Raw genomic sequence first — 24296 nt, 5'->3', positions numbered from 1 at the left:
CGTTGTTTCCTGTGACCATCATGCCAGCTCGCTTCCCTGCCCCACTCCTGTCCCCACTCTAAAGCAGATAATAAAAATAACTGCTAACAGCCGAGGTTAACTGGAACCAGTGAAAGTTCAGACAGAACATTTGATTCCTGAGGCTCTGGCTACAAATTTCTGGAGGCCCCCAGAGCTTTCAGAATCAAGGCTAAAGTGTTAGGTTGGCACTTTAGGGTTTGTCCTCTCCTCCCAATACACTGGCTTATTACCACATTGTAAAATCAACTTCTGAATTCTATGATTCTGTATAAAGTGGCTGAACTTAGCTCTATACATTAGCATCCTTGTTGAATCTCTCTCTCTCTCTCTCATTCTCTCTCTCTCTCTCACACACACACACATACACACACACACACACACACACACACACACACACACACACACACACACACACCACTAACTTCCTGGTAATGATGGAGGAAAAGGGAAGAAACTTTCTTGTGTTCTCCACTCTCACCATCACTTACCTTCCTTCCTCCCAATATGTAGAAAGCAAAAAGATAAAAAAAAAAATTTTTTTTTCTTAGCAATAGAAATAAATAAAAAAAGTATTCTCTGTAAAGTCAGAGTTCACAACTGGGCTAGTTGTGGTAAAACTGGTTAAGAAAAAAAAAACTTTGCAGGACTTGGCTAGTTTGATAGAAAACAAAGACAAGTATATTCTCTCTCTCTCTTTCTCTCTCTCTCTCTCTCTCTTTCTCTCTCTCTCTCTCTCTCTCTCTCTCACACACACACACACACACACACACACACACTTACTTTTTTTCTTACCACAACTAATAAACAAAGACGACCAAATACTGCTGGAAAGCTCATTTTTCTCCTATGTAAATTCTGCTTCCTGCACAGAACATTTCTGCTTTTCTTGTACAAGTATTTCAGAAAATGTTAATCTTGGTTCTCACATTAGGCTGAATGCTTCCAAATTAAGAGTTTCCCACAGGAAAAGAATTTCATGGGGAACTGTGAGGCTGGGAATTATCTTCTGAAACGCCATTTTACTTGATTTTTATGTGTTCAGATTTTTGTTCCCTGATCCAAATCAAGTCAGAAACGCATTGACTTTAATACATCGAAGAGGAAAAAAAATAGAAAGAAATGCAGTCGTAAAAAATGTAAAGTTGTTCAATCGCATCATTGTTCATCTTCACTGGAGACTGAAATCAGTAAACACTGCAATGAGAAACTGGGCTTTATTTACACAAGAATTTGCAAATGTCCTTATCTTCCAGTTTACAGTCTAGGCTCATTTATCAGAACTCAAAAGCTGAATTGAGTGCCTCGTCTCTTCAATCATCACTTGAAAGATTGGGCAAGGGCACACAAACAGTGTTGAAAGACTGGCGTTGCTGCTATAGAGAAGGTGGTCTCCCTGTCTTCCAACCATAATCAGGACCTTCCATGTTTCACTGTGCTGGGTGGACCCTGAGAAAATGTCTACTTGTGATTTAAACAAGGCAGGCCTACTCTAGGCATTCACTCTAGGCATTCACAAAAAAAATCACCCTGTGCAGTCACAGGCAAAAATGAATGAGTTAAACCAGTTGTCCTGGAGCTCAGAGGTTTAGCAGCTACTACAAGTAGGCTGTAAATGCTCATAAAGTACTTATCAGAAACCTAAGAAGTGCCCTAGATACTTAAAAGTCTGCAGATGCTCTTTTCAGTATTAAAATACAGTAGGTATTGGCTTTATGTGTGTTTTTTTTATTATTACTCAAGACCTTGCAGTTTGTTGACTTTTTATTTAAAATAATAAAGTTGTAAACTTATTACAAATTAAAAATGAGGTTCTAAAAAATCTCAACTTGAGATATGAAACCATTTAAAAACCTTTAAAGGTGTATTGGGGAAAAAAAAATCAGGTTTTGTTTTTGTTCTTTTTCTAAAAACAGATTTCTCATTACCAAGAAGATACATCTTTAGGTAAAAAAAAATAATGAAAAGCCCATGCTGGCATGCTCTAGTCTACCAACCTGGGAGCCCACAGCCTCTAGTTATGCTACCACTTCATCCCAAGTCCCGGAATCAGACTGCTGCCTGTCTGCCCTGTGATTTCAGGTGCATCATGCTGTGCGTTGGGCCTACCTCCTGGAGCTATACTTCATTCTCCCGTCTACCAATATGGTACCCGCAAATCCTCTAGCTTGCTGCCACGCTCCCTATGAGTTCCTAGGCCAGAAAGTCCCTATTGGATGTAGGTCTAGCTTCTGATCTAAAAACTGTGTGGATGGTATCATATTTGCTTGAAGACATTCCAATGTACGTACCTACAATTTCTGGACATTCGACCACAGTAATTCTATCTCTCAGAATGCCTCAAAACTCAGTCAACCCCACAGAGTAACGAGTCTACATTTTTCTTAGCATACTCAATTCTGTGTGGTTAGGAAAATAACCTGAAATACAAATGTAGGAATAGGAACCATTTGGTGGAAACAGTTGAAAAGATCACTTCTCAAGTAACAAGGAACCTGAAACTCCACTAGTAAAATCCACAAAATGGAAAAATCAAGGAGTTCAACTGTTATTTCAGATTGGGAGAGAAATTTAGACAAATCTTCAAGCCCATAAAAATGTTTATGTCTGATTGATGAGAACCTTAAAGCAACACTCAATGAATTGGCAACATAAATTAAGAAAGAACTAGCCTGTAAAATTAAACAATCAACAAATGAGAAATTCAACTAACTCAGAGAACTCTTGCAGAAGAGAACCCATACAGTTAGAACTGAAGGAGCTAAAATGCACTTTACCAAGCCATAGTAGCAAAATCACACAGGGAGAGAAACATATAAAAAAAAAAAAAAAAAAAAAAACTTGAAGACAAATTACAAGCCAGCATTAATAACGAAGTCGAAAAAACAAGAGATTAAAAAATGGCTGAAAGAAAATGTAAGTTACTTAGTGTACAAAAATAAGAGGAATAATCCTTGAATTACAGGAATCCCAGAAGGTGGTCATTTGTATTTCTTTTTTATCAAAGTGTCTGTTCATTTCTTCTCCCCATTTTTTGATGAGATTAGATGTATTAGAAGTCCAAGAAACAGCAATCAAGCAACAGAAGGAAATCAAAAGATCCAAAATGAAAAAGGGGAAGTCAAGTGATCTCTATTTGAAGATGACATGACAAAATACTTTGCAGACCCTAAAGATGCACAAAAAAGATCCTAAAAACAATAAACGAATACAGCAAAGTGGTCAGCTACAAGTCAATACACTAAAATCGATTGCATTTCTTTATACAAATAATGACTCAGAGGAGAAAGAAATCAAAGCATCTACCCAATTTACAATAGTGCCAACAACTATCATCAAGTACTGAGGAGTCAACATAACAAAAGAAATGAGAGCAATATAACACAAAAATTTCAAAATTAAAGAAGACCTAAGGAAATGGAAAAACATTCCAAGCTGGTTGATCAGAAGAATCAATGTTATCAAAATGACCATCTGACCTAAACTACTATACAGATTCAGTGCAATCCTTTTCCAGATTTAGACAACATTCTTCAAGGTTTTAGATCTATAAAAATCTATAAAGTTGGTATGGAATCATAACAGACACCGATAGCTCAAGCCTTGTTGATAAATAAGAAGTTGGGAAACATCTCATTATCTAACTTGAAGCAGTACTACAAAGCCAGAGCGATCAACAGCATGGTTATTGGAACAAAGATAGACTTTCAAACCAATGGGTCAGAATAGAATATCCAATGACTATCCCTCAATATCTACTTTTTGACAAAGGAGCCAAGAACATGAAATAGAATAAAGATAGCCTCTTCAACAAATGATGTTGGGACAATTGGATAACCATGTGTAAGAAATTAAAATTCAATCCATATCAACCACCTTATACAAAAGTCAACTCAAAGTGGATCAAAGACCTGGAGATCAGACCTGAATCTATAAAGTGCATTAAAGGAAACATAGGCAGAATGCACTAAGATATATATCCTAAAGAGTCTTCAATGATATACTAACAGCAAAGGCTACAGAATCGAATCTGAATACATGAAACTACATCAAACTAAGAAAAGTTCTGAATGGAAAAAGAAATATGGGGTTAAACTAAAAGGCAATTAACTGGGTGAAAATATTCATACTCAACACACCAGATAAAGGATTGAAATCTAGGCTATACAAATACTAACAAAGATTAAACCCCCCCAAATCTAAACAGACCATCAAAAATGGGAAGAGGAAATGAACGGACACTTCTCTGATAAAGAACAACAGATGGCTAACAAGCATAAGAAAAAATGTTCAGAATTACTTATCATTACTCAGTAAGGTTATTTATTTGAGGTAAATTCAAATCAAGACAACAATGGGGTATCGTCTTACACTACTGAGTACGGCACTTATCAATGATATTGAAAATTGTGTTGGCAGAGATGTGGTGCAAGAAGCAATTCAATTTCCATTGCTGGTGCAAATGTTGTATGAAGAATTCTCAGTAATCCAGAATTGAGCTGCCATATGATCCAAGAATTCCACTTTTCGGTATCTATCCCCAGGACAGAAAAGCATTCATTCAAAAGGATGTATGCATACAGCTATTCATCGCAGCATTTAGTACAATAGCTAAGAGCTGAAATCAACCTAGATACCCAACAACAGATGAGTGGATCATGAAGATGCGGTACATATATACCATGGAATACTATAGAGCTGTAAGGAATGATACAATCATGAAATTCTAACTCACTGTAACATGGTCACAATCTATTGCATATTTACTGCCTTGCACTGGAACTCAGCTTGGAACATTTGCTGCCTCTGCACCCTTTCCTCTTTTAACATAAAACTCCAAAGTCCATCTCCTCTAGGGCAAAGATACTTCCTGGGATTATTTTTCTTTAATGTAGTTAGGTGTACAAATACATCTTCCTTGGTGTCATTCCTTTTGGTGAAACCATATTCATTCCTTACTGTGAACCATTTTACTGCTCCCAAAATCTTGGTTATGAGAACTTTTTGTCCCCACCAGCCAGCTGACGAGAGGCCAGAATGGGCTGCCATTCCCTGCGCTACTACTGCCTGTGGTGATGGGCTTGGTGTTGATGTGCTAAGAGTGGGGCCACTGGCAGGTAGCTACTGGGTCTAGGCCTCCTTGCTCAGGGTTAATGGTGGTGGTGACTGGGTCTGGCAGCAGCTGCAGTTCCTCCTGCAGTGTGATGTAACTAGACTAGCAGCCAGAAGCTGCTCTTCAGAGAAATTTAGGGTCTTTTCTCCACTCCCACTAAGTGATCAAACTCAGCTTTTACACTTTGTAAATATTTATATTTTATTCAGGTACGTAAGTACCTACAGAGTATCTTAAGTTTACTTCTTGGCTAGCACATCTAAAACATTGCCTATCTGTACAATAAGAGAAAGTTTACAGCACTATGTTAAAGGGCTCTTCTTTATCAATCTGCTAAATTCTGCGTAATTTGAAGGTATCAGACTTGTCAATCTTTGTAGTTCTGAAGCAGATAATAAAAGTCACATCTATGATAAATAAAAGTTGTATAACAACTCCAATGTGTTGGCTTTAAACAAAAAATATATAAATATTAAAAATATATTAAAAAATATAACCATGACCATGGGGAAATGGCTAAAAGGTTATATGACATGCTTACATGTGGGTACCCTCTTCCAGATGCTCCCTCAAATGTCCAGAGTGAAATAGTCCTCGAATGTTAGGTGTGGTTTCCATTTCCCCCTCCCAATATAGGACAATGGTTCATAAGGACACAGATACCACAAACACACAAGAACTTTGCTGTTGCAATAATTTATGGCCTTCTAACCAAGAGGCTGCATATCAAATAGGCATCCTGAAGGTTCACACAAGTATATTCAAACTAGACATAAATGTATTCTCAGAATATATTAACACAAAATCAAACAGGAGAATTTAAGTACAATAAGCCCTGAAAGACTAGATCTGCACTTAACAATCAATGGTGTGCCAGATGAAATTTCCAAATCTGAACAAAAAGCAGCAGTATAGCAAAAATCATAACATAAATCACAATCCACTATTTCATCCTTCCTCTGGGGAGAGTAACACATACAAAAATATATCAGGGGAAAACCATGCCTGTCCTGGCTATATTCTCTGGCACCACTTTGCTTAAATAAACCCATGTTTTCCCCTAAGCTCTGCTAGTATGATCCCAAAACAAAAATAATAAAATATGATAAAATAAACCTAACCCATGCCTTGAAGTAAGTAGAATATTTAGAGAGCATGCTGGAGTAAAATACACAGTGTAGAATCAAAATATATATATCGCATGTAGGTGAATAGAAAACGAGTATGTTTAAATATCCCTAAAACTATTACATTTATATCTATAAAATTAAAAGTTTTAAATCTGAATAAGAATAAAAATAATATTAATATACTCTTTTTTTACAAAATTTCCTTTAACAAAGCTGCTAACCATGATTCTATTTCCAGCACCACATGGTCAGCTGAGTACTACTAGGAGCGATACCTGAGCAGAACTGGGAGTAGCCCTGAGCATCAGCAGTTATGGTATCAACCTCCCCCATACATATATGTACGTATATACATGCATACATCCATACATACATATAAGCCCCTTTCACCCAAGACGTTAGAATGGTCACAGATCTTTTTGATAATGATTCATCACAGACCATTGGATTAATTGGACCAGTCTCAACTCTGCTGCTAGATGTTCAATTTAAACAAGCTCCCTTTCCTCTCTGAATCTCAACTTTGTCATGAACTGAAAGCAGATACTAAAGGCAAAATAATCTCTGCTATTCCCCTATAGATCTGAAACTGAATGATTCCACTGCCTCTGGATAATAGCCTGCCTTCCTGCAGAGCTAAAATAAAAAAAAAAAAATTGTGTGGTGTAGAACACTAGAAAATAATCCTGTATGATAAGAATGTAAAATTGTGGACTAGAGAGGGAGTACAGTGGTTAAAATGTTTATCTTTCACATAGCTGACTCAAGTTCAATTCAGGTATCCCTCAAGCACACAAATAGGGGTTTATCTTCGAGCCTTGCTAGATGTGTCCCCCCCTCAAAAATAAAAAGAATGTAAAAGTGTGTAATTATTCAAACTGCCTCACAAATCCCAAAATGAGGGAGGGTTAGTGTATATCAGAGGATAATAGTGTGATATCTCAGTTCCTGGAAGCAAGAATGAAAATAGTGTTGCATCTTTTTCGATGCAACAAAAAGCCTTTGGTTTTTCACTTATAAAACTAGATGAGCAGGGAAAGTGTAGAGGAAAGTCCCTCTAACTTTCTAAGTACAATGACCCTACAATTTCAGCTTTTGAAATCCCTTACCAATATCACCCAAGGATGAAATGTTCGCTTACTATTAATGCTTGAGAACGAAGCTAACCAATTGTGTTGTGTATGCATCCTGGAACATTAATTATGTCCAGTTTCTTTTTCTATATCTCTTACAATGCCAATTGTCCTTCTAAGTGCAGAAATAGTTTAATGTGTGTTGTATCAATAAACTGTGACACAACAGCTATTGATTTGTTGGGAGCATAAGGAAGCAAAGAAGAAGAAAAGAAAAAGAATAAGTAATTTAAACAAAATGCAGAGAACCAAAAAAACCCTTAATCAAGAGGGTGGAAAAGGCCTTCTCATAATCGCCCAACCAACTGGAGAGCCTATTTGCCTTTTGCACAAAACAGTTGTAGAAGTCACATAATGTGTAATGTGCTTGTAAAATAATAGTCTGAAAAGATACATTAAATTTAAAATTGCAGGTAAATTAATGTAGAACCTTTTATCATTTTTACATATGCTCCCAATACAGTATAAATATCTATTATACCAATGTCCCCAATTAATGATGCTACTTTAATTCCTATAAAGTGTAGGAACAAACCAGTGATGTCCATAATTAAGCATTTCCTTCAACGGAGACTAATTATGAACTCTGATAGTATTTGCCTGGAAGGAAATAGTTAACTTTTGCAATCCAATTCTGTTCCCCTTTGAAGTGACTTCAGAACTCAAAGCACCAAGTTTTAGAAATGCAAGGCAGAATCAGAAACCACAAATATTCTAGTAAAACTAAGGTAGAGTAAAGTATGAGGTTCTTTTTTGTTTGGGGTTGTCATTCATTAATTCCTAAAATACGTGCATATGCAACAAACATTTCAAAATCTTAGAGGAATAGTTGGTAAAATGGCTGAGGGGCCACCATGTTCCAGGCAAGAAAATTATAACCACTGTCAAATGTTTTCTACACAAAACAGTTGCCTGGTTTATTCTAGATAATTGGAGGGGGGAGGGTAATACTATATAATCAGAGGAAATAAGCAGTAACCAACATGAAGTAATTTGGGAAAACCAAAGATTTGACTAACAGATGCTCTCATTCAGGATTCCTGAAATTCCGATTCCCAGCATCCCATAAGGTCCCCCGAGCGTGCCTGAGCGCAGACAGAGCCAGCAGTCAACCTCGAGCATCACTGGGTGTGGCCCCCCAAACCCAAAAGAGTATACACTATCCCATATAAAATCTGATTCTGTTTTATGTCTGTTTTGCATAACTCCTCATGTGCATTCAATCCCCTTTCTCCCTTGCCTCAATAGATTCTTAAATTTTGAGTTTCTTTGTGAAACATCCCTACAAGCCTACTGAACTGCTCTGCTCAAAAATCAGCAACCAGAGCCAAAAAGGCCCAGAGGAACAAAGGTAATTACTTCCAGTTGTTCTCTCCCGAATCCTGATCTTCCTTTTCACCTCTTCACTCACTTTAACTTCAAATATCCAAGCCAACATATACTAAAGGAATTATTTAAGTCACTATTTTTATCTCTGTGAAACCAAACTAATGCACATATTTCATGGAGACCCACAAAACCTCATCTGTCATCTAAACAAGAGGATCCAGATGCAGATAAGTTTCTTAATGAAACTATTTCATTAAGAAAAATTTATGACAGAGTGGTACTGATTTATTCTAACAAACAGCATGCCTCCTAGGCCCTTCAATCTGCCAAATGACTTATGTTAATCCTACAAATTAAAATCTAAGTGGTTTCACCAAAAATTCTGATTTTAATCTTCTCGGCAGTTTCTTTCATCTGCATTTACACAGTTATTATCTGCACGTTCTCATCAGACATTCACAGGCATATTTTATGCTTTTACTAGTATATCTCTTCTTTTTAATAGAATGGTAAACCCTCAGAAAACTGCTACCATGTCTTATGTAGAAGAAACAACATTCACTGGGGCTAAGAAAATCAGACAGAAGCATCATCTCTTAGACATTCCTGTTTAGTCATAATTTCCAGCAAAGTGCCCAAACATGGCTGTGTGAGAAAAAAAAAAACAATTGATGAATAATATATGTTTTGAAGAATACTACGACTAGGGAGTTTGTGTCTCCTCCAATCCCTAATGAGATTATTTTCTGTCTTTGATAGCTAAACAAGCAAATGAAATCATGAGGGTAAGGTCCTAGCGACAGGATTTTCACCCTTACAGAAATATGACCATGGCTTCTCCCCACCATGTGAAACATAGTGAGAAGGTGAGAAGGGTCAAGAAGAAGCACCTCAAAAGGAAACGAGTCAGTCAGCACCTTGATCTGGAACTTTCAACCTCTGAAATGGTAGGAAATATATGTTGATTGTATTCGGGCTCTTTGGTATGATATTTTGCGGTCACCCTGGCCGTACTTGAGGTTACTCCTAGTTAGAGGAGATGAGCATAATGGAGCTGCTCCAAAGACTTCCCTTTAATCTATGTCCTCAATGTGAATATTTTATTTAAGTTAGTGTTTCACAGCAAGGAGCAGTGCAGGCCCCATTGGGCCTCCAAGGTATTCAGAGAACTATAGGAAAAACTCACATAAGTTTAGGGTGGGGGTTATACAGCACAAGACTGGGGGGGAGAACACAGAGAAGTGAGAAGTTAGAGGAAAGAAAAACATTAAAAAAGGTTGAGAGAGATTAATTTGAGCAATTCAAACTGTGATCGTTTGTTATGATGCTCAATCTAACTAAGAGAGAAGATCTTCTGAACTCATCTGCTCTTCAGGTGTTCAGGGCATAGGATTATAGAGACAATAACCACAGATAGTGTCCTGAATTTATAGAGATTCATTACTCTAAAGGCTACTACTTTACAGGTTATTTTCTCATTAACACCTAATTTCTCTTTATATTGCAGTGAAGAAAAAAATGACCTGCTTATTTAAGTAAATCCTCAATTAATCTTTGCTTTCACTTTTCTTTCAGAAAGGCCTTTTTTATAATAATCCAATAGAAGAGTATTTCCAATAGATGGTAACTGAATTAATTAAAAAATGCTTGGTAAAGCATCAGTGCTAAAATATAAGCAATACATTTTTGGATGCAGAGGTTACAATTAAAATGCTAGTGAAAAGTACTGACAGTTGATAAATAGAATACAGAAAATTTGGGAAAACCCAGAGAAAGTAAAATAATTTACTTTACATTGTGTAACGTAAAATACAATTAAAATAAATAAGAAAGCACTTACATATATATGCATAAATTAAAGAGAGTAGAAGGAAGTCTAAATTTCATACCTAGCTACAATTTCCCTAAAGCAGTTGAGAAAAGGACTTAATTAAACCCTTCATACACATCCTTTTATACTGCTTCATAAAGAAAAGATTTAATACATATTTATATCATTGCATTTTATCAGATTCTAATATTGCATTCCTTTATAATTCAATCTAGAGAGGCTTTATGAAAGGCAGATACAGTCAATACTTAAGCTATTCCAGATCCTGAAAGAGAAATAGTTCTTAACCTGAATAATAACAGACCAGAGAGGGAGAATGTGGCGGGAAGGAAGAAATTCCTGCATGAAATTAATTACACTGACATCCTATAGTGGAACATAAGAAAAAAACTTTACATAGGATCTTGGTTAATGTGGAAACTGTTGAAAGAAGCCTAGCTAAGCACATCTCTTAATGCCAACTTTTTCAGGTCAAACTCAGCTGATTTAACTGATTACTAGTTACTAATAATAGGAAGAGGATTATAGGTAGAGTCTAATCACCATCTTCTCCTGTTTCTCTATATAACTCTTAAATGTATAAAGATTACAATACTTAAAGAATTAAAATTAGTTGAATGGGCATGGAAACTGTTGTTTTATTGCTGATTGATAATCAAGACTTGAAGAAAAAATTCCTCAGAGACACTTAACATATGTTAAAGAATTTTTCAAGGACTTAAGTGTTGATAAGATTCACTTAGGAATGGTACTGATAAAAGAATCCAGATCTCAAATCCTAAACAAGAAAAGCCTAGCAAGACATACATATTAACATCTATAACTCATTAAATGCAAATGTAAGACACTATGTTTAACAACTTGAGACTTTTGTGCTGCTAGGACATTTATCAGAAGTCATTAAAGTTGACTTGTCTCAGTTTCACAGCTGTATGAAATCTGTCTGGACTTGCTCATCTTCCATTAGGAAAAAAAAAATCAAGAAGTTTCAAATTTCCTTTTTCTCTTCCAAAAAGCCTTTCAGAAGACAATGCCCTCTATCTACCACTTCACTGACTTCCTCTTATATTTCATCTGCAATGACTGCACTGATGTCTCAAATCAGAGAGCATTTCTCAAAACAGCAATGGCCCATCCACAGGCAGGTTCAACATATTACCTGCCCAGCCCTACCTAATGTAGTCTCTTACCTTAAAACCAGAAACTTCAAAACTAACATAATACTGATTTTAAGGCCACCTTTCATATACTTTCAAATGTTTTACAGTTCCTTTTCAAAAGAACAAAATTTAGAGCAGATATTAATGAATTGACCACCCAAAACACAATCCAAAAGATCAATTTAAGGAAGAGTTGGTTCTCTAAAAAAAATAAACAAGATGAAAAACTGTTAGCAAGACTCACAAAGAAATAGAGCTCTAATAAACCAATCAGAAATGAAAATGAGGATGTCACAATACATGCAACAGAAATTCAAGGAGCAAATCAGAGATTACTTTGGGAATCTTTATGCCACAGAATAAGAGAACCTAGAAATAAATAGTTTATCTATAACACCTGTAACCTCACAAAGTTGAACCAAGATGATCTAAAATACCTGAAAAAAAAAACTATTACTATTGAGGAAATAAAAAGGATTCCTAAAAAAAAAAAAAAAAAAAAACCAGACCCTGATGGATTTACTAATGAATTCTTTTCAAATCTTTCTAAAAGGCCTACTACAATCCTTTCAGGCTCTTCTAGGAAATTTAAGAAACAGAAATACTCTCAGTTTCTGTGAAGCTCATACCACCTTGGTGCCAAAGGCAGACAGACACCCCAAATAAAAGAGAGAATTACAGGTCAATATCCTTGATGAATACAGATGCAAAGATCCTCAACAGAATTCTAGCAAGAAAAATCAAACAATTCACCAAGGAGGTCATACACCATGACCAAGTAGGGTTCATCCTGAGATCCAAGAGTGGCTTAACATACACAAGCTAATCAACACAAGATATCATATCAATAACAAATATCATATGATTATAAAAATAGAACCAGAGGAAGATTTTGACAAGGTCTAGCACCTATTAATAATAAAATATCTCAACAAGATAGGAATAGAATGAATTTTCTTCCATGTAATCACAGTCATTTGCCACAAATCCACAGAAAAAAATTACACTCAAGGAGAAAAATTTAAAAGCCTTTCCTCTCTAAGATCTGACACAAGACAAGGTTTCCCACTCTCATAATTCTATTTTATATAGTACTGGGAATACTTGCCACAGAGTTAGACAAGAAAAAGTTAACAGGGCATCCAGATGAAAAAGGAAGAAGTCAAACTCTAAAACTCACTGTTTGCAGAAGACATGCAATTATATTTAGGAAATCCTAAAGACTCTACAAAAAATAGCTTCTAGAAACTATGTATGTATAGTAAAGTGACAGGCTACAAAATTAATGTACAAAAACATGAATTTTCTATGCAAATAATGAGAGAAGAAATATATTTAAAAATAATCCCATTCACAATTGATTCACAAATCAAATACCTTGGATTCAACTTAACCAAAGAGGTGAAAGACCTATATAAATGAAACTACAAAACACTGCTTCAAGAAATAAAGAGGATACAAGGAAATAAAAATGCATAACTTACTCAAAGATTGGGAAGATTAACATCATTAAAATGGCAATACTTCTCACAGCACTGTACAGATTTAATGCAATCCCTATATGGATACCCAGGTCATTTTTCAAAGATATAGATCAGACACTCCTGAAATTCATATGGAACAATAAACCTCCATAAGAAGCAGAAGCAATCTTGGGGAAAAGAAGATTGGAGGTATCAATCTCCTCAACTTCAAACTGTACTATAAAGTAATATTCATGAAAAGAGCATGGTATTGGAATAAAGACAGACCCTCAGATCAATGAAATAGATGTAAATAAATTGAGACTTACCTTCAGGTATATATATAATCAATGAGTCTTGATAAAGAGGCAAAAAATATGAAATGGAACAAATAAAGCCCTTCAACAAGTGGTATTGTAAAAACTGTTTAACTACATGCAAAAAAAGTGAACTCTGGAGGCCGGAGCAATAGCTGCAACAGTAGGGCATTTGCCTTGCACGAGGCTGACCTGGGTTTGATTCCTGGCATTCTATATGGTCCCCTGAGCCAGGGCTGATTTCTGAGCACAGAGCCAGGAGTAACTTCTGAGCAGCAATGGGTGTGGCCCAAACAAAAAAAAAAGTGAACTCTGACTTCTCTTTAACACTATGCACAAAAGTCAAATCAAAATGAATGAAAAACCTTGATATCAAACCTGAAAACATTAGGTACATAAAGGAAAACATAGGCAAAGTACTCGTTGACACTGAAGTTACAGGTAAATCCAATTATGAAACACATCTGGCCAAGTAAGTGGAAGTAAAGATAAACAAATGGGACAACACTGAATTGAGAAAATCTTCTGCACTTCAAAGGAAATGGTGACTATCCAAAGAATGGGAGAAACCGTTCACCCAACACCCATCTGATAGGTTAATATCTAACCTATATAAGGCACTGGTACAACTTAGCAAAAATAAACAAGAAAAAGCCTCATCCCATCCAAAAATGCGTAAAAGTGATAAACAGAAATTTCCTCAAAGAAGAATTAGATGGCCAAAAGGCACAAAAAGAAAATCACTCCATATTATTAATCATCAGGAATATCAAATCAAAATAACAATGACATATCATTTCATACTACAGAGATTGGCATACATCAAAAAGAATAAAAACAACTCATGTGGATGGATGAGAGGAGAAGGAAACTTCTTTCTTCTGCTGGTAAAAATGCCAACTGGTCCAACCTTTTTTAGAAAACAATATGGATATTGCTCAAAAAAGGAAAAAAAAATCACCTAGAAACTGAGATTCCATATGACTCAGCAATATCACACTTAGGAATATACGCCAGTGGCCCAAAAACGCAATGTAGAAAGCCCTCTGCATTCCTGTGTTTGTTGTAGCACTATTCACAATAGCCAAAATCTGGTAAAAAAAAAAAAATACCAAATGCCAAAGATGAGTGGATAAAGAAACATCTACAGAATGAATACTACTCAGCTGTTAGGAAAATTAAAGTCATAACTTTTGCTTCTACATGGATGGATATGGAGAGTTATTATGCTGAGCGAAATGAGTCAGAGGGAGAGGGTTAGACAAAGAATGATTGCACTCATCTGCGGAATGTAAAAAAGACAGTATGATCATAATATGAAAACACAATAGAGAGGAGAGACAGGAGGACTGGTTCATGATAGGAAACTTGAAACAAACAGTAGGATACTGCAGTTAGGGCAGAAAAGGGGTAAAAATGATGGTTGGAAATCATCACACTGAACAAGTAATTAGTGCTGAAATTCCTGTCAGTGATATGAATGATTCTCTTCTAATAACAGTGCCTTAAAGAAATGGCACAGAGAGAGAGAGAGAGAGAGAGAGAGAGAGAGAGAGAGAGAGAGAGAGAGAGAGAGAGAGAGAGAGAGAGAGAGAGAGAGAGAGAGAGAGAGAGAGAGAGAGAGAAGAAATGTCTGCCACAGAGGCAGGGTGGTGAAAGGGCAAGAGGAAGGATAGGAAGAAAACTAGGGATATTGGTAGCAGGAAATATGCACTGGTAAAGGGTGTTGTACTGGAACTCAAACATGGACACTTTGTAATTGTGTGTTTCATGGAGAGTCGATTAAAGAATTTATATGTAAAAAAGAAATTATAAAAAGTGGCCAGGCTTCTGCTATATCTACCAGAAAATCTGCACCAAATATCCACTTAAAGATAACTTGCTGGCAGATACAGTTTCAAAGAGAAGAATTCAAAGAGAATGTGATTTCACCGTTGATATTTTCCCAGTGTATTTCTTTGATCTGACACTGCAATGAATAGCACCAAATGCCCTCAGAAGGTGAGTAAAAAGAGAAAATGTTGGGACCAGAGATAGCACAGTGGTAGGGCATTTGCCTTGAACACAGATGACCAGGGACAGACCCAGGTTCAATCCCAGCATCCCATATGATCACCAGAGCCTGCCAGGAGTGATTTCTGGAGCATAGAGTCAGGAGTAAAGCCTTTGTGCCGCCAGGGGTGACCCCAAAACCAAAACCAAAACCAAAAAAAAAAAGAGAGAGAGAGTGAGAGAGAGAGTGTTAATTCAACCATGACTTTAAAAACTGTCTTTCTAAGGAGGCATTTAATGTCCTCTCCTATTATAAACCAAAATCTAGAAGGTTCTGAATTTCTTGACTTCTCTTCCAATTCTCTTCAGGAGGTTTTTAAAGAAGACAATGGCTCCGGTTTCCCTGGGAGACCTTAGGAGGCCCAGGCCACCTACATTACTTCCTATACCTGGCAAGAAAAATATTTAATGTTGCATAGTTAATGTTTACATCAGCTAGCAGAATGTTTCATATAAAATGTGATGCAAAGCTCTATTTTATAACATTTTATATTTATAATAGTTCATGTTAAATGTAGTTTTTAGATAAATACTTTGGCCAAAAAAAGTAGAGCATCTCAAATGTAATCATGCATTAACAGAAACCATTTAAAACTTATTATTCTGGTCATTTCCTTAGTGTAGATAGAATATTTCTTTTCTAATTTATAAAAGTAGAGTAGTTATCATTAAAAATAGACCTCCACCATATCAGCAGACCCCACTCCATATCTTATATTCTCTGCTTACTTATTTAAGCTTCCAAGTGAGGTTAACCTACTAACTGACATCCCTGAGACATTTCCGGAACTGGAAGTGGATTCCCCTCCTTCCAGATGAATCCTGACGGACTCTAAACCCAATCTCCACTATCTCCGCACTGAGACTCTCTGCAACTCATTGAACCTTCCAGGTCACCATTTACCCTTATATCCATTATGATATTTGCTGTTGCTTAACCATGAAATATGTGTCCATTACAGCTCTATCTCTCACTTCACTAGTGGGGAAAAATGAACAAAACCCTGCCTAATATCTCATAGAGTCTCTCAGCAGGGCTAAATACAACTACGCCATCCACTTAACAGGAACACAGCAAAAATAATGGATGCTGCAAAGAAATCCGCATGGCTTAATGAGTGAAGATAATAGCACAGAAGGCTCTACCAGTGTACCAACCAGCTCTGTAAACTCTCAGAGTATGACTTTAATGTCAACATATTAAGCATGCTTACTGAATGCAAGGGAATGATGGGAGGCGTAATCAGCAAAGCACAAAAAAGTACACCAGCGGATATGAGAAGTGACAGAAATGAAAAATGTACTTAATGATACTTAAAAAAAAAAAAAAACTTGACATGTGAGTTGCAGATTAACAGCAGCTGAGGAGAGCTCCAAGATGAGATCCAGGAAACTCCTAGAGAAGAGCACAAGATAGAGAAAAGGTCTTCCAAAAAGTAAGTAAACAGTACATCAAACATCTATGGGATGAGTTCAAGAAGAAAAATAAATGAATCATCAGAGTCCCTGAAAAACAACAAAGTGAATTTCACTAGTGAATTTTACTAGACAAAGAAATCTTAGAGAAGAATTTTTCAGAGTTGAAAGTGAAGGCACCCAAATTTAACAGGTCCAATTTAACAGACCTAATTAAGAAAAAAACTCCAAGGCACATTTATAATCAGAATGACAGAAGTCAAAGACAATATAGAAAACATCAAGATTTGAAGAGGAACTTACATATGCAAAGCCCATAAAATTCACAGAAGATCTATCAAATGAGACTCTACAAGGCAGATCAGAATGAAGGGACATAGATAACACACAAAACACATACACAACAACAACAACAAACACAATAAAATGAATACCTCATCACGAATACTATAGTAAAGGGCCAAAGTGATAGTACAGCTAGTAGGGTGTTTGCCTTACACATAGCTGACACAGGCTCCATCCTTGGCACCCTATATGGGCCCCTTGCTCACCAGGAGTGATTACTGAAGGCAGAGCCAAGAGTAACAACCCCTGAACACAGCCATGGATGGCCGTAACACCAAAAAAAAAAGAAAAAGAATATTGAAACTAGCAAGATTATCATTCAGATTTGAAGAAATGATGCAAAGTTTTTGTGAACAAGCAACAGTTTAGAAAATTCATAGCCTTGAAACCAGTTTTGAAAGAAGCACTAATGGAGTTTCTTAAATACAAGACAAATTTCTTAGCACTTTGCCACGAAATAAAAGCATTTGTACATGATTACAAGAGAGAGAGAGAGAGACAGAGAGAGAGAGAAAGAGAGAGAGAGAGAGAGAGAGAGTTCTTTTTATTCCTAGCTGGTTAAGGGAGTTATCACTTTTTCAGTGATGAATTAATGTTTCACTAATATTCAATGTTATTTCCATGTTTACTCAGGTGATTTTTAAATATTTGAGCCCTTTTTTAAACTTTTACTTATTAATGCAGATACATAATCATTATCTATAATATCTCCTAACATAAGTCAACATTTCCCTTTTTAGAATAAAACACACTTCTATTTTTCATGACTACTCAGACTCTATTAATGGTTTTTTCAATTCTCTCCTACTCTTCCTAACTTGTATGTTTTAGGATTTATCTATTTCATCTAAATTGTAAAATGTTTCACCATATAATAGTACTATTAACACTTCTGTACCTGTTTCTAAAAAAGAGAAAGATATACAATTTTTGAAGAACAAAAAAGGTATCAACTCATCATTGGTCTACTACTTTGTGTAATTTCCGGAATTAATTTTATTCAACCTATGCATGTAGATGTCAGCCACCCTTTCACAATAAAAAAGAAAGATCTCTCTCAGATGCCGGTTATAAGAAAACACAGTAAGGGAATAACAAATAGCCAAAGTCATAAAACACTTTTGGGGGATTTCTTTTTTTTTTTGGGGGGGGGGGGGAGTCACTTGGCAGTGCTCAAGGGTTACTCCAGGCTCTGTGCTCAGAAATCGCCCCTGGCAGGCTGGGATGCTGGGAATTGAACCTGGGTCCATCCTGGGTTGGCCACATGCAAAGCAAATGCCCTACCACTGTGCTACCACTCTGGTCCCAAGAGTCATAGAAACTTGAGATTTTTATAAAGAGAACTTAACAGGGAAAGGAGTAAAGAACAAGGAGACCTTGGAACCTAGTGGAGCAAATGGGGCATCTAGTGAATAAGCTGGTTCTGAAACGATCTATGCATGAAACATATAAAAAAAAAACAGTAGTGTGAACACAATATCTCAGTAACAACAATCAAGAAAATAAATACAAATATTGGTAGGGCTGGAGAGTAGGACAAAAATTAAGGAGTTTTTCTTCAGGCATGCCAGCGACCCAGTTAGATCTCCAACTCTGCAAATGGACTGCAAGGAACACCAGGAGAGCTCCCTGAACACAGAGCCAGAAATAAACCTTAAGTGCTGCCAAAAGTGGTCCCAAAACAAAAAAATATAAAAATTAAATAAATATGGCTTTGAAAAATAAAAAATACAAATATATAGCAAAATAAAACATATTAGTCCAAACAAGTTGATGACAGTAATTAAAAGTCTGGATAAAATATTAAAAGTACTGAAAGTGGGGACTGGAGAGATAGCACAGCAGCGTTTGCCTTGCAAGCAGCCAATCCAGGACCAAAGGTGGTTGGTTCAAATCCCAGTGTCCCATAGGGTCCCCCGCGCCTGCCAGGAGCTATTTCTGAGCAGACAGCCAGGAGTAACCCCTGAGCAATGTCGGGTGTGGCCCAAAAACCAAAAAAAAAAAAAAAAAAAAAAGTACTGAAAGTACTAACAATAAAAATCAGGCAGGGCCATAGAGATGGAACTGACTGCTTGCCTAGCATGCAGTCAACCTAAGTTCAGTACTGGCACCTTATATGGTCTCCTGAACAGCTCCAGAAGTGAGCACAGAGAAAAGTCCTCAGTACCATCAGGTATGGCCCAAAATACCAGAGAGGAAATAAGAAACTAAAGAAATACATGCACCTTGAAAAAAGAAAAGTACTGTCATACTTAGGGAGTAAGCAAAGATGTGAGCTAAAGTTGGGGTCCAGTTCCTTATGTGTCCATAGTAGTATAAACATGTAACCTAAACTATAATAATCATATTTTTAAAAGTTAATTCAATAGTAGAGAAACTTACACACTTTTGGTGGTGATGCATTCACATTGTACATCAGAACTAAAGTCACTGGTAGCACTGCTACCAGTTACTAATCTATAAAAATCTATAGTAATAATATAGTAATCTATAGTTACTAATCTATAAAAAGAAAAGAATAAAACCTGAATTTATACTGCTTTTTCTTTGTTTCATGCACATAAGAAAAAGTATGCAAGCATGAAACATCAGTATTACTGGACTGAAAAGTCAAAGGTATCTGAAACTGTCAAAATAGTTGGAATTTGAGCAAAAATCATGGAAAAGACCTAACCACAGAAGGAAGAGCTCTGATATATTTGTACAAACAAATCTATGGCTCCTGATTGTCCATGAAATTAGGAACCAAAGGAACGTGAGAACTGAAAGGCTGAGCATATTCCCAGAGTCGTAAGTTTAAAATCAGTTCATGTCAAACGAGAAGGGCCTGATCAATACTTGACACTTGCACAGAACAACACAAGAGTCTCTATGTAGGGAGAAAAGATCACATACCTGAACTAAAATACCTATCATCAGATGGAAGGGCAAAGGGAAAACAGACATATCCTAGTAAAAAGCCTAAAACTCAGCCTCCATAGGATGATGGGGACTTTTCAGTTATGTAATTTCCTTTAGATCATCAGTGGAAGACAAACTTTGAAACACACTACCTATGTGAGGCACATCATGAAAATTGCCATAAACAAGAACTAAAGGGTTTGCTGTACCCAAAGCAGAAAGAAAAGGAATTGATTAGAAATAAACCCAAAAGATATCCCAGATGTTTAAATGTTCTTCAAATGTGATTTTGAGAAATCATAACCTCAGAAAGTTCACACATACCGGTGAATCTGAATTGCCCGTGACTTTTAATCAAATTGGGATTTTGAGCAATTTCTATTGAAAAGCTGGGACAAACCAACTTGAAAGTGATTAATGATATCCAAACTTAATTATATATTTACAAGACAAGACAAGAGAAAGCACAAAATGTCTTCTATCTTTGTCGTGAGAGGGCTTTGTTAAGATCTGACAACAACTATTTAGGAGCAATAATTACGTTTCATGCAAGATTATACAGGTTTTCCTTGTCTGGCATCCCAAGCTAATCACGGACTGACACAGCACTTAGGCTAACAGTGAGAAAAAGCTGCTGAGCTGTGTCCAAAACGAACCTTTAAATGTACTTATCCCCTCTGTCAATGTGATCTTATCATGGATTTGTATAATTTCTATAAACAACCATTATATTTTAGCTAAATCAGTAGTATTATGCTCTATTAAACAGAGACCTTTCCTTTAAAATGTTTCTTACTCATTCCCATACCTCCCTCCCTCCACCATCCAGGAATTTGGCTCCGACTTTCTTTTCTTAATCCACTAAGCAATCTCATGAATAAAGAGATAATCACATGCCCTGAATGTCTGATGTAATTTTTATAAACCTCCTAAGTGTTCTAATATTCATTTACTTTTTGTGAAAATAATATTTACAAACAGGCTGGATTACCTTCTTTCCCCAGGGAAAAAAATCTGGGTGTAAAAAAGGTACATATACTTTTGAAAAAGTCTATATATAATGCTTATATATACCTACATATATAAGTCCATTAAATCAATGTTACTTTTGATCAAAAATGACTTATTCTGGGGCCAGCGTGATAGCGCAGTGGTAGGGCATTTGCCTTGTAAGCGGCTGGCTCAGGACAGACCTCGGTTCTATCCCTGGCATCTCATATGGTCTCCCAAACCAGGAGAGATTTCTGAGTACACAGCCAGAAAGTAACCCCTGAGCCCGGAAAGATAGCACAGCAGCGTTTGCCTTGCAAGCAGCCGATCCAGGACCAAAAGTGGTTGGTTCGAATCCCGGTGTCCCATAGGGTCCCCCGTGCCTGTCAGGAACTATTTCTGAGCAGACAGCCAGGAGTAACCCCTGAGCACCGCTGGGTGTGGCCCAAAGACCAAAAAAAAAAAAAAAAAAAAAAAAGAAAGTAACCCCTAAGCATCACCAGGTGTCACAAAAAAGAAGACTTACTCTGTGGAGACTAGCATCCTGATGTCAGGACTACTAATTTGGCAGCCCTAATAGTATTCTCACTTTTTCTGTGTCCATTCCTCACACCTAAAAATATCAATGCTGCTTTTGCTAAGGCAGAGAAATACTCTACTTTTACAAGCTTTATTACTGGTCATTTATTCCTATCCACACTCACTCTCTCACAGGGAACATGTCCCCTCAGAACTAGAAGAGAGAGCATCTGAACTGTCTCCATAAACATTCCAGGGCCACTAACAACTAACAAGTAGCCTGGATTCAGTAGCTCCATCAGTAATCACAAAGCGAGTTACACGTACCCTAGCCATGCTTCTTTAAGAAACTGGCAGCAATTTTGTCTCACACCTTGGCTGGAAAGTGGGAAGCTAGTCGCCCACAAATCTGTTTCCTTCCTTATCATGACACTTAGCTCAAACAGTAAGTATGCAGAGACTGGTCTCTAGAAGTCCTAGCTCCCCATGACAGACAATGGTGGTAAAAAATTGACACCCAGGTACAGGGATAGTGGTAGCGTTGGAATGTTTTATTCATGAAACCCTATCACTATTGCAAATCACATTGGCCAAAACATTTTTTGAACTTTAATGCTTATCAAGCAAGTAGCTCTACCAACAAAATATCTGCTAGAACAAATTAGCCTATAAAAATATTAAAGAAGATAACTTTTGTCTTATCAAATCTTCTTTGCCGTTAGATAAATAGAATGAACACGTGGGCATTCTACTCTCAACTGCTTTCCATTGAGATAGAAGAAATAAATATAATTCATTGGAAACCTAAAGAAGTTAGTTTTGAGATTCTTTCACAGGCTTCCTCCAACAAAAAGTTCAGCTAGACTAGATAGTTAAAGAAAAAGAAAGGAAGTACTACAACCTACATTCCCCAGCCTTATCCTCAGCCTTACTTTCAGCGCCATAAAACAATATTCAGAGAGTTTTTGTTTTTCTCTCAGAAGTTGTCATTTCTGAATATATGTGTGGAACTTCCCCTCTTAAGATCTCAGAACTGGGGGCCGGAGAGATAGCATGGGGGTAAAGCGTTTGCCTTTCATGCAGGAGGTCATCGGTTCGAATCCCGGCATCCCATATGGTCCCCTGTGCCTGCCAGGAGCAATTTCTGAGCCTGGAGCCAGGAATAACCCCTGAGCACTGCCAGGTGTGACCCAAAAACCACAAAAAAAAAAAAAAAAATCTCAGAACTGGATTCTTCAAACTAGGAAAAATAGATTCACAGATTGATAAAACTCAATTAAGGCATAAATAAAGTTATGATTTTTAATTTCAAAGAAAAAACATTAGAGTAGTGGCCTGACCTTAAACTGAAAGTTACAAGAGAATGCAGACAAAATAATTTAATCAGCTACTCACTAAGCTATATATATATTTAAAAATATATAATAAAAAAATGAAATATATATAAAATAAAATATAATAAAAAATGATTTAAAAAAAGAGAGTAAGTTCTTATGAAATGCTTAATTCATGTCATTTCTAGTGAAGTAGATAAAGATCTACATCAGGAAAGTTAGACAACTAGAAACATTTCATTAAAATATAAAAAAAAAAACAGATTAGTAAATCAAATGTTGTCCAGTGTCTATTGAGGAAAAGTAAAATATGTGAAGGAGGGAGGGGGAGAAAAAGTAGAAAACTTACTTGCAATATCCGGTGCCATTGTGAAAAGTGACGCATAATCCTTCATTGACACAGGGCTCGTAGCCATCTCGACACTGCAATGCTAAAATTAAAGCAAATACAGATGAATAATAAGTCATTAATCATAATCCTCAGACACCAAAGAAGCATTATTCAATCAGAGAAACATTCATTCTCATACCTCTTTGCATTTCCTTTTATGTTTCACCTTTTGTTGTTTTTTTTCCCTTTGGTCTTTTTGGCCTCAGGATTTATAGAAGTATAGAAAAATCTTACTCTAAAAGTTTCTTCCATAACAACTGTTTAGTGACATTGAGTGATGTGCCTAATTTTCTTTTACTTTTCATTCCCCATTGTTACATTCTGATGATATTAATAGAATTAAAGCTATACTCAATTAACAATAACTTGGTAGATGGTGTTTTAATGAAATTTTTTTTAAAAATCTAAAAAAATATAAAGCTATAACCTTCAAGATATGCCCTGAGCATCGTGGGATTTAGACATGTTATATGATTTATCAGGCCCGGAGAGATAGCACAGCGGCGTTTGCCTTGCAAGCAGCCGATCCAGGACCAAAGGTGGTTGGTTCGAATCCCGGTGTCCCATAGAGTCCCCTGTGCCTGCCAGGAGCTATTTCTGAGCAGACAGCCAGGAGTAAGCCCTGAGCACCACCGGGTGTGGCCCAAAAAAAACAAAGAAAAAAAAAGATATGATTTATCAGCAAATAAAATTCCATGTAGATCCATGATACTACCAAACATTTAGGGCTTCAATCCAAGTTTCAGAACAGGCCATTTCAAAACCATTAACCGTATTTATTACAGAAACTATAGGTGAGGGTCAAAGAGAGAGGACAGAGGTTAGGATACATGTCTTGCACACCCAGACAGGAT

The 24296-nt window shown here is 36.5% G+C and overlaps 1 protein-coding gene across 1 annotated transcript in view; it reads right to left on the bottom strand.

The window, feature by feature from the left end:
- The window catches only part of NOTCH2 (notch receptor 2), a 166006-nt gene that overhangs the window by 95169 nt on the left and 46541 nt on the right, over positions 1-24296 (bottom strand). Inside the window, exon 2 of the mRNA XM_049765971.1 lies at positions 23401-23482. Within this exon, the coding sequence (XP_049621928.1) occupies positions 23401-23482 (82 nt within the window). The remainder of the gene's footprint in view (positions 1-23400; positions 23483-24296) is intronic.

Source organism: Suncus etruscus, chromosome 19 (genome assembly GCF_024139225.1).
Source record: "Suncus etruscus isolate mSunEtr1 chromosome 19, mSunEtr1.pri.cur, whole genome shotgun sequence".
Lineage (NCBI taxonomy): Eukaryota > Metazoa > Chordata > Mammalia > Eulipotyphla > Soricidae > Suncus > Suncus etruscus.
Note: the sequence above shows the minus strand (reverse complement) of the source record. Positions and strands in the feature narration are given on the sequence as shown.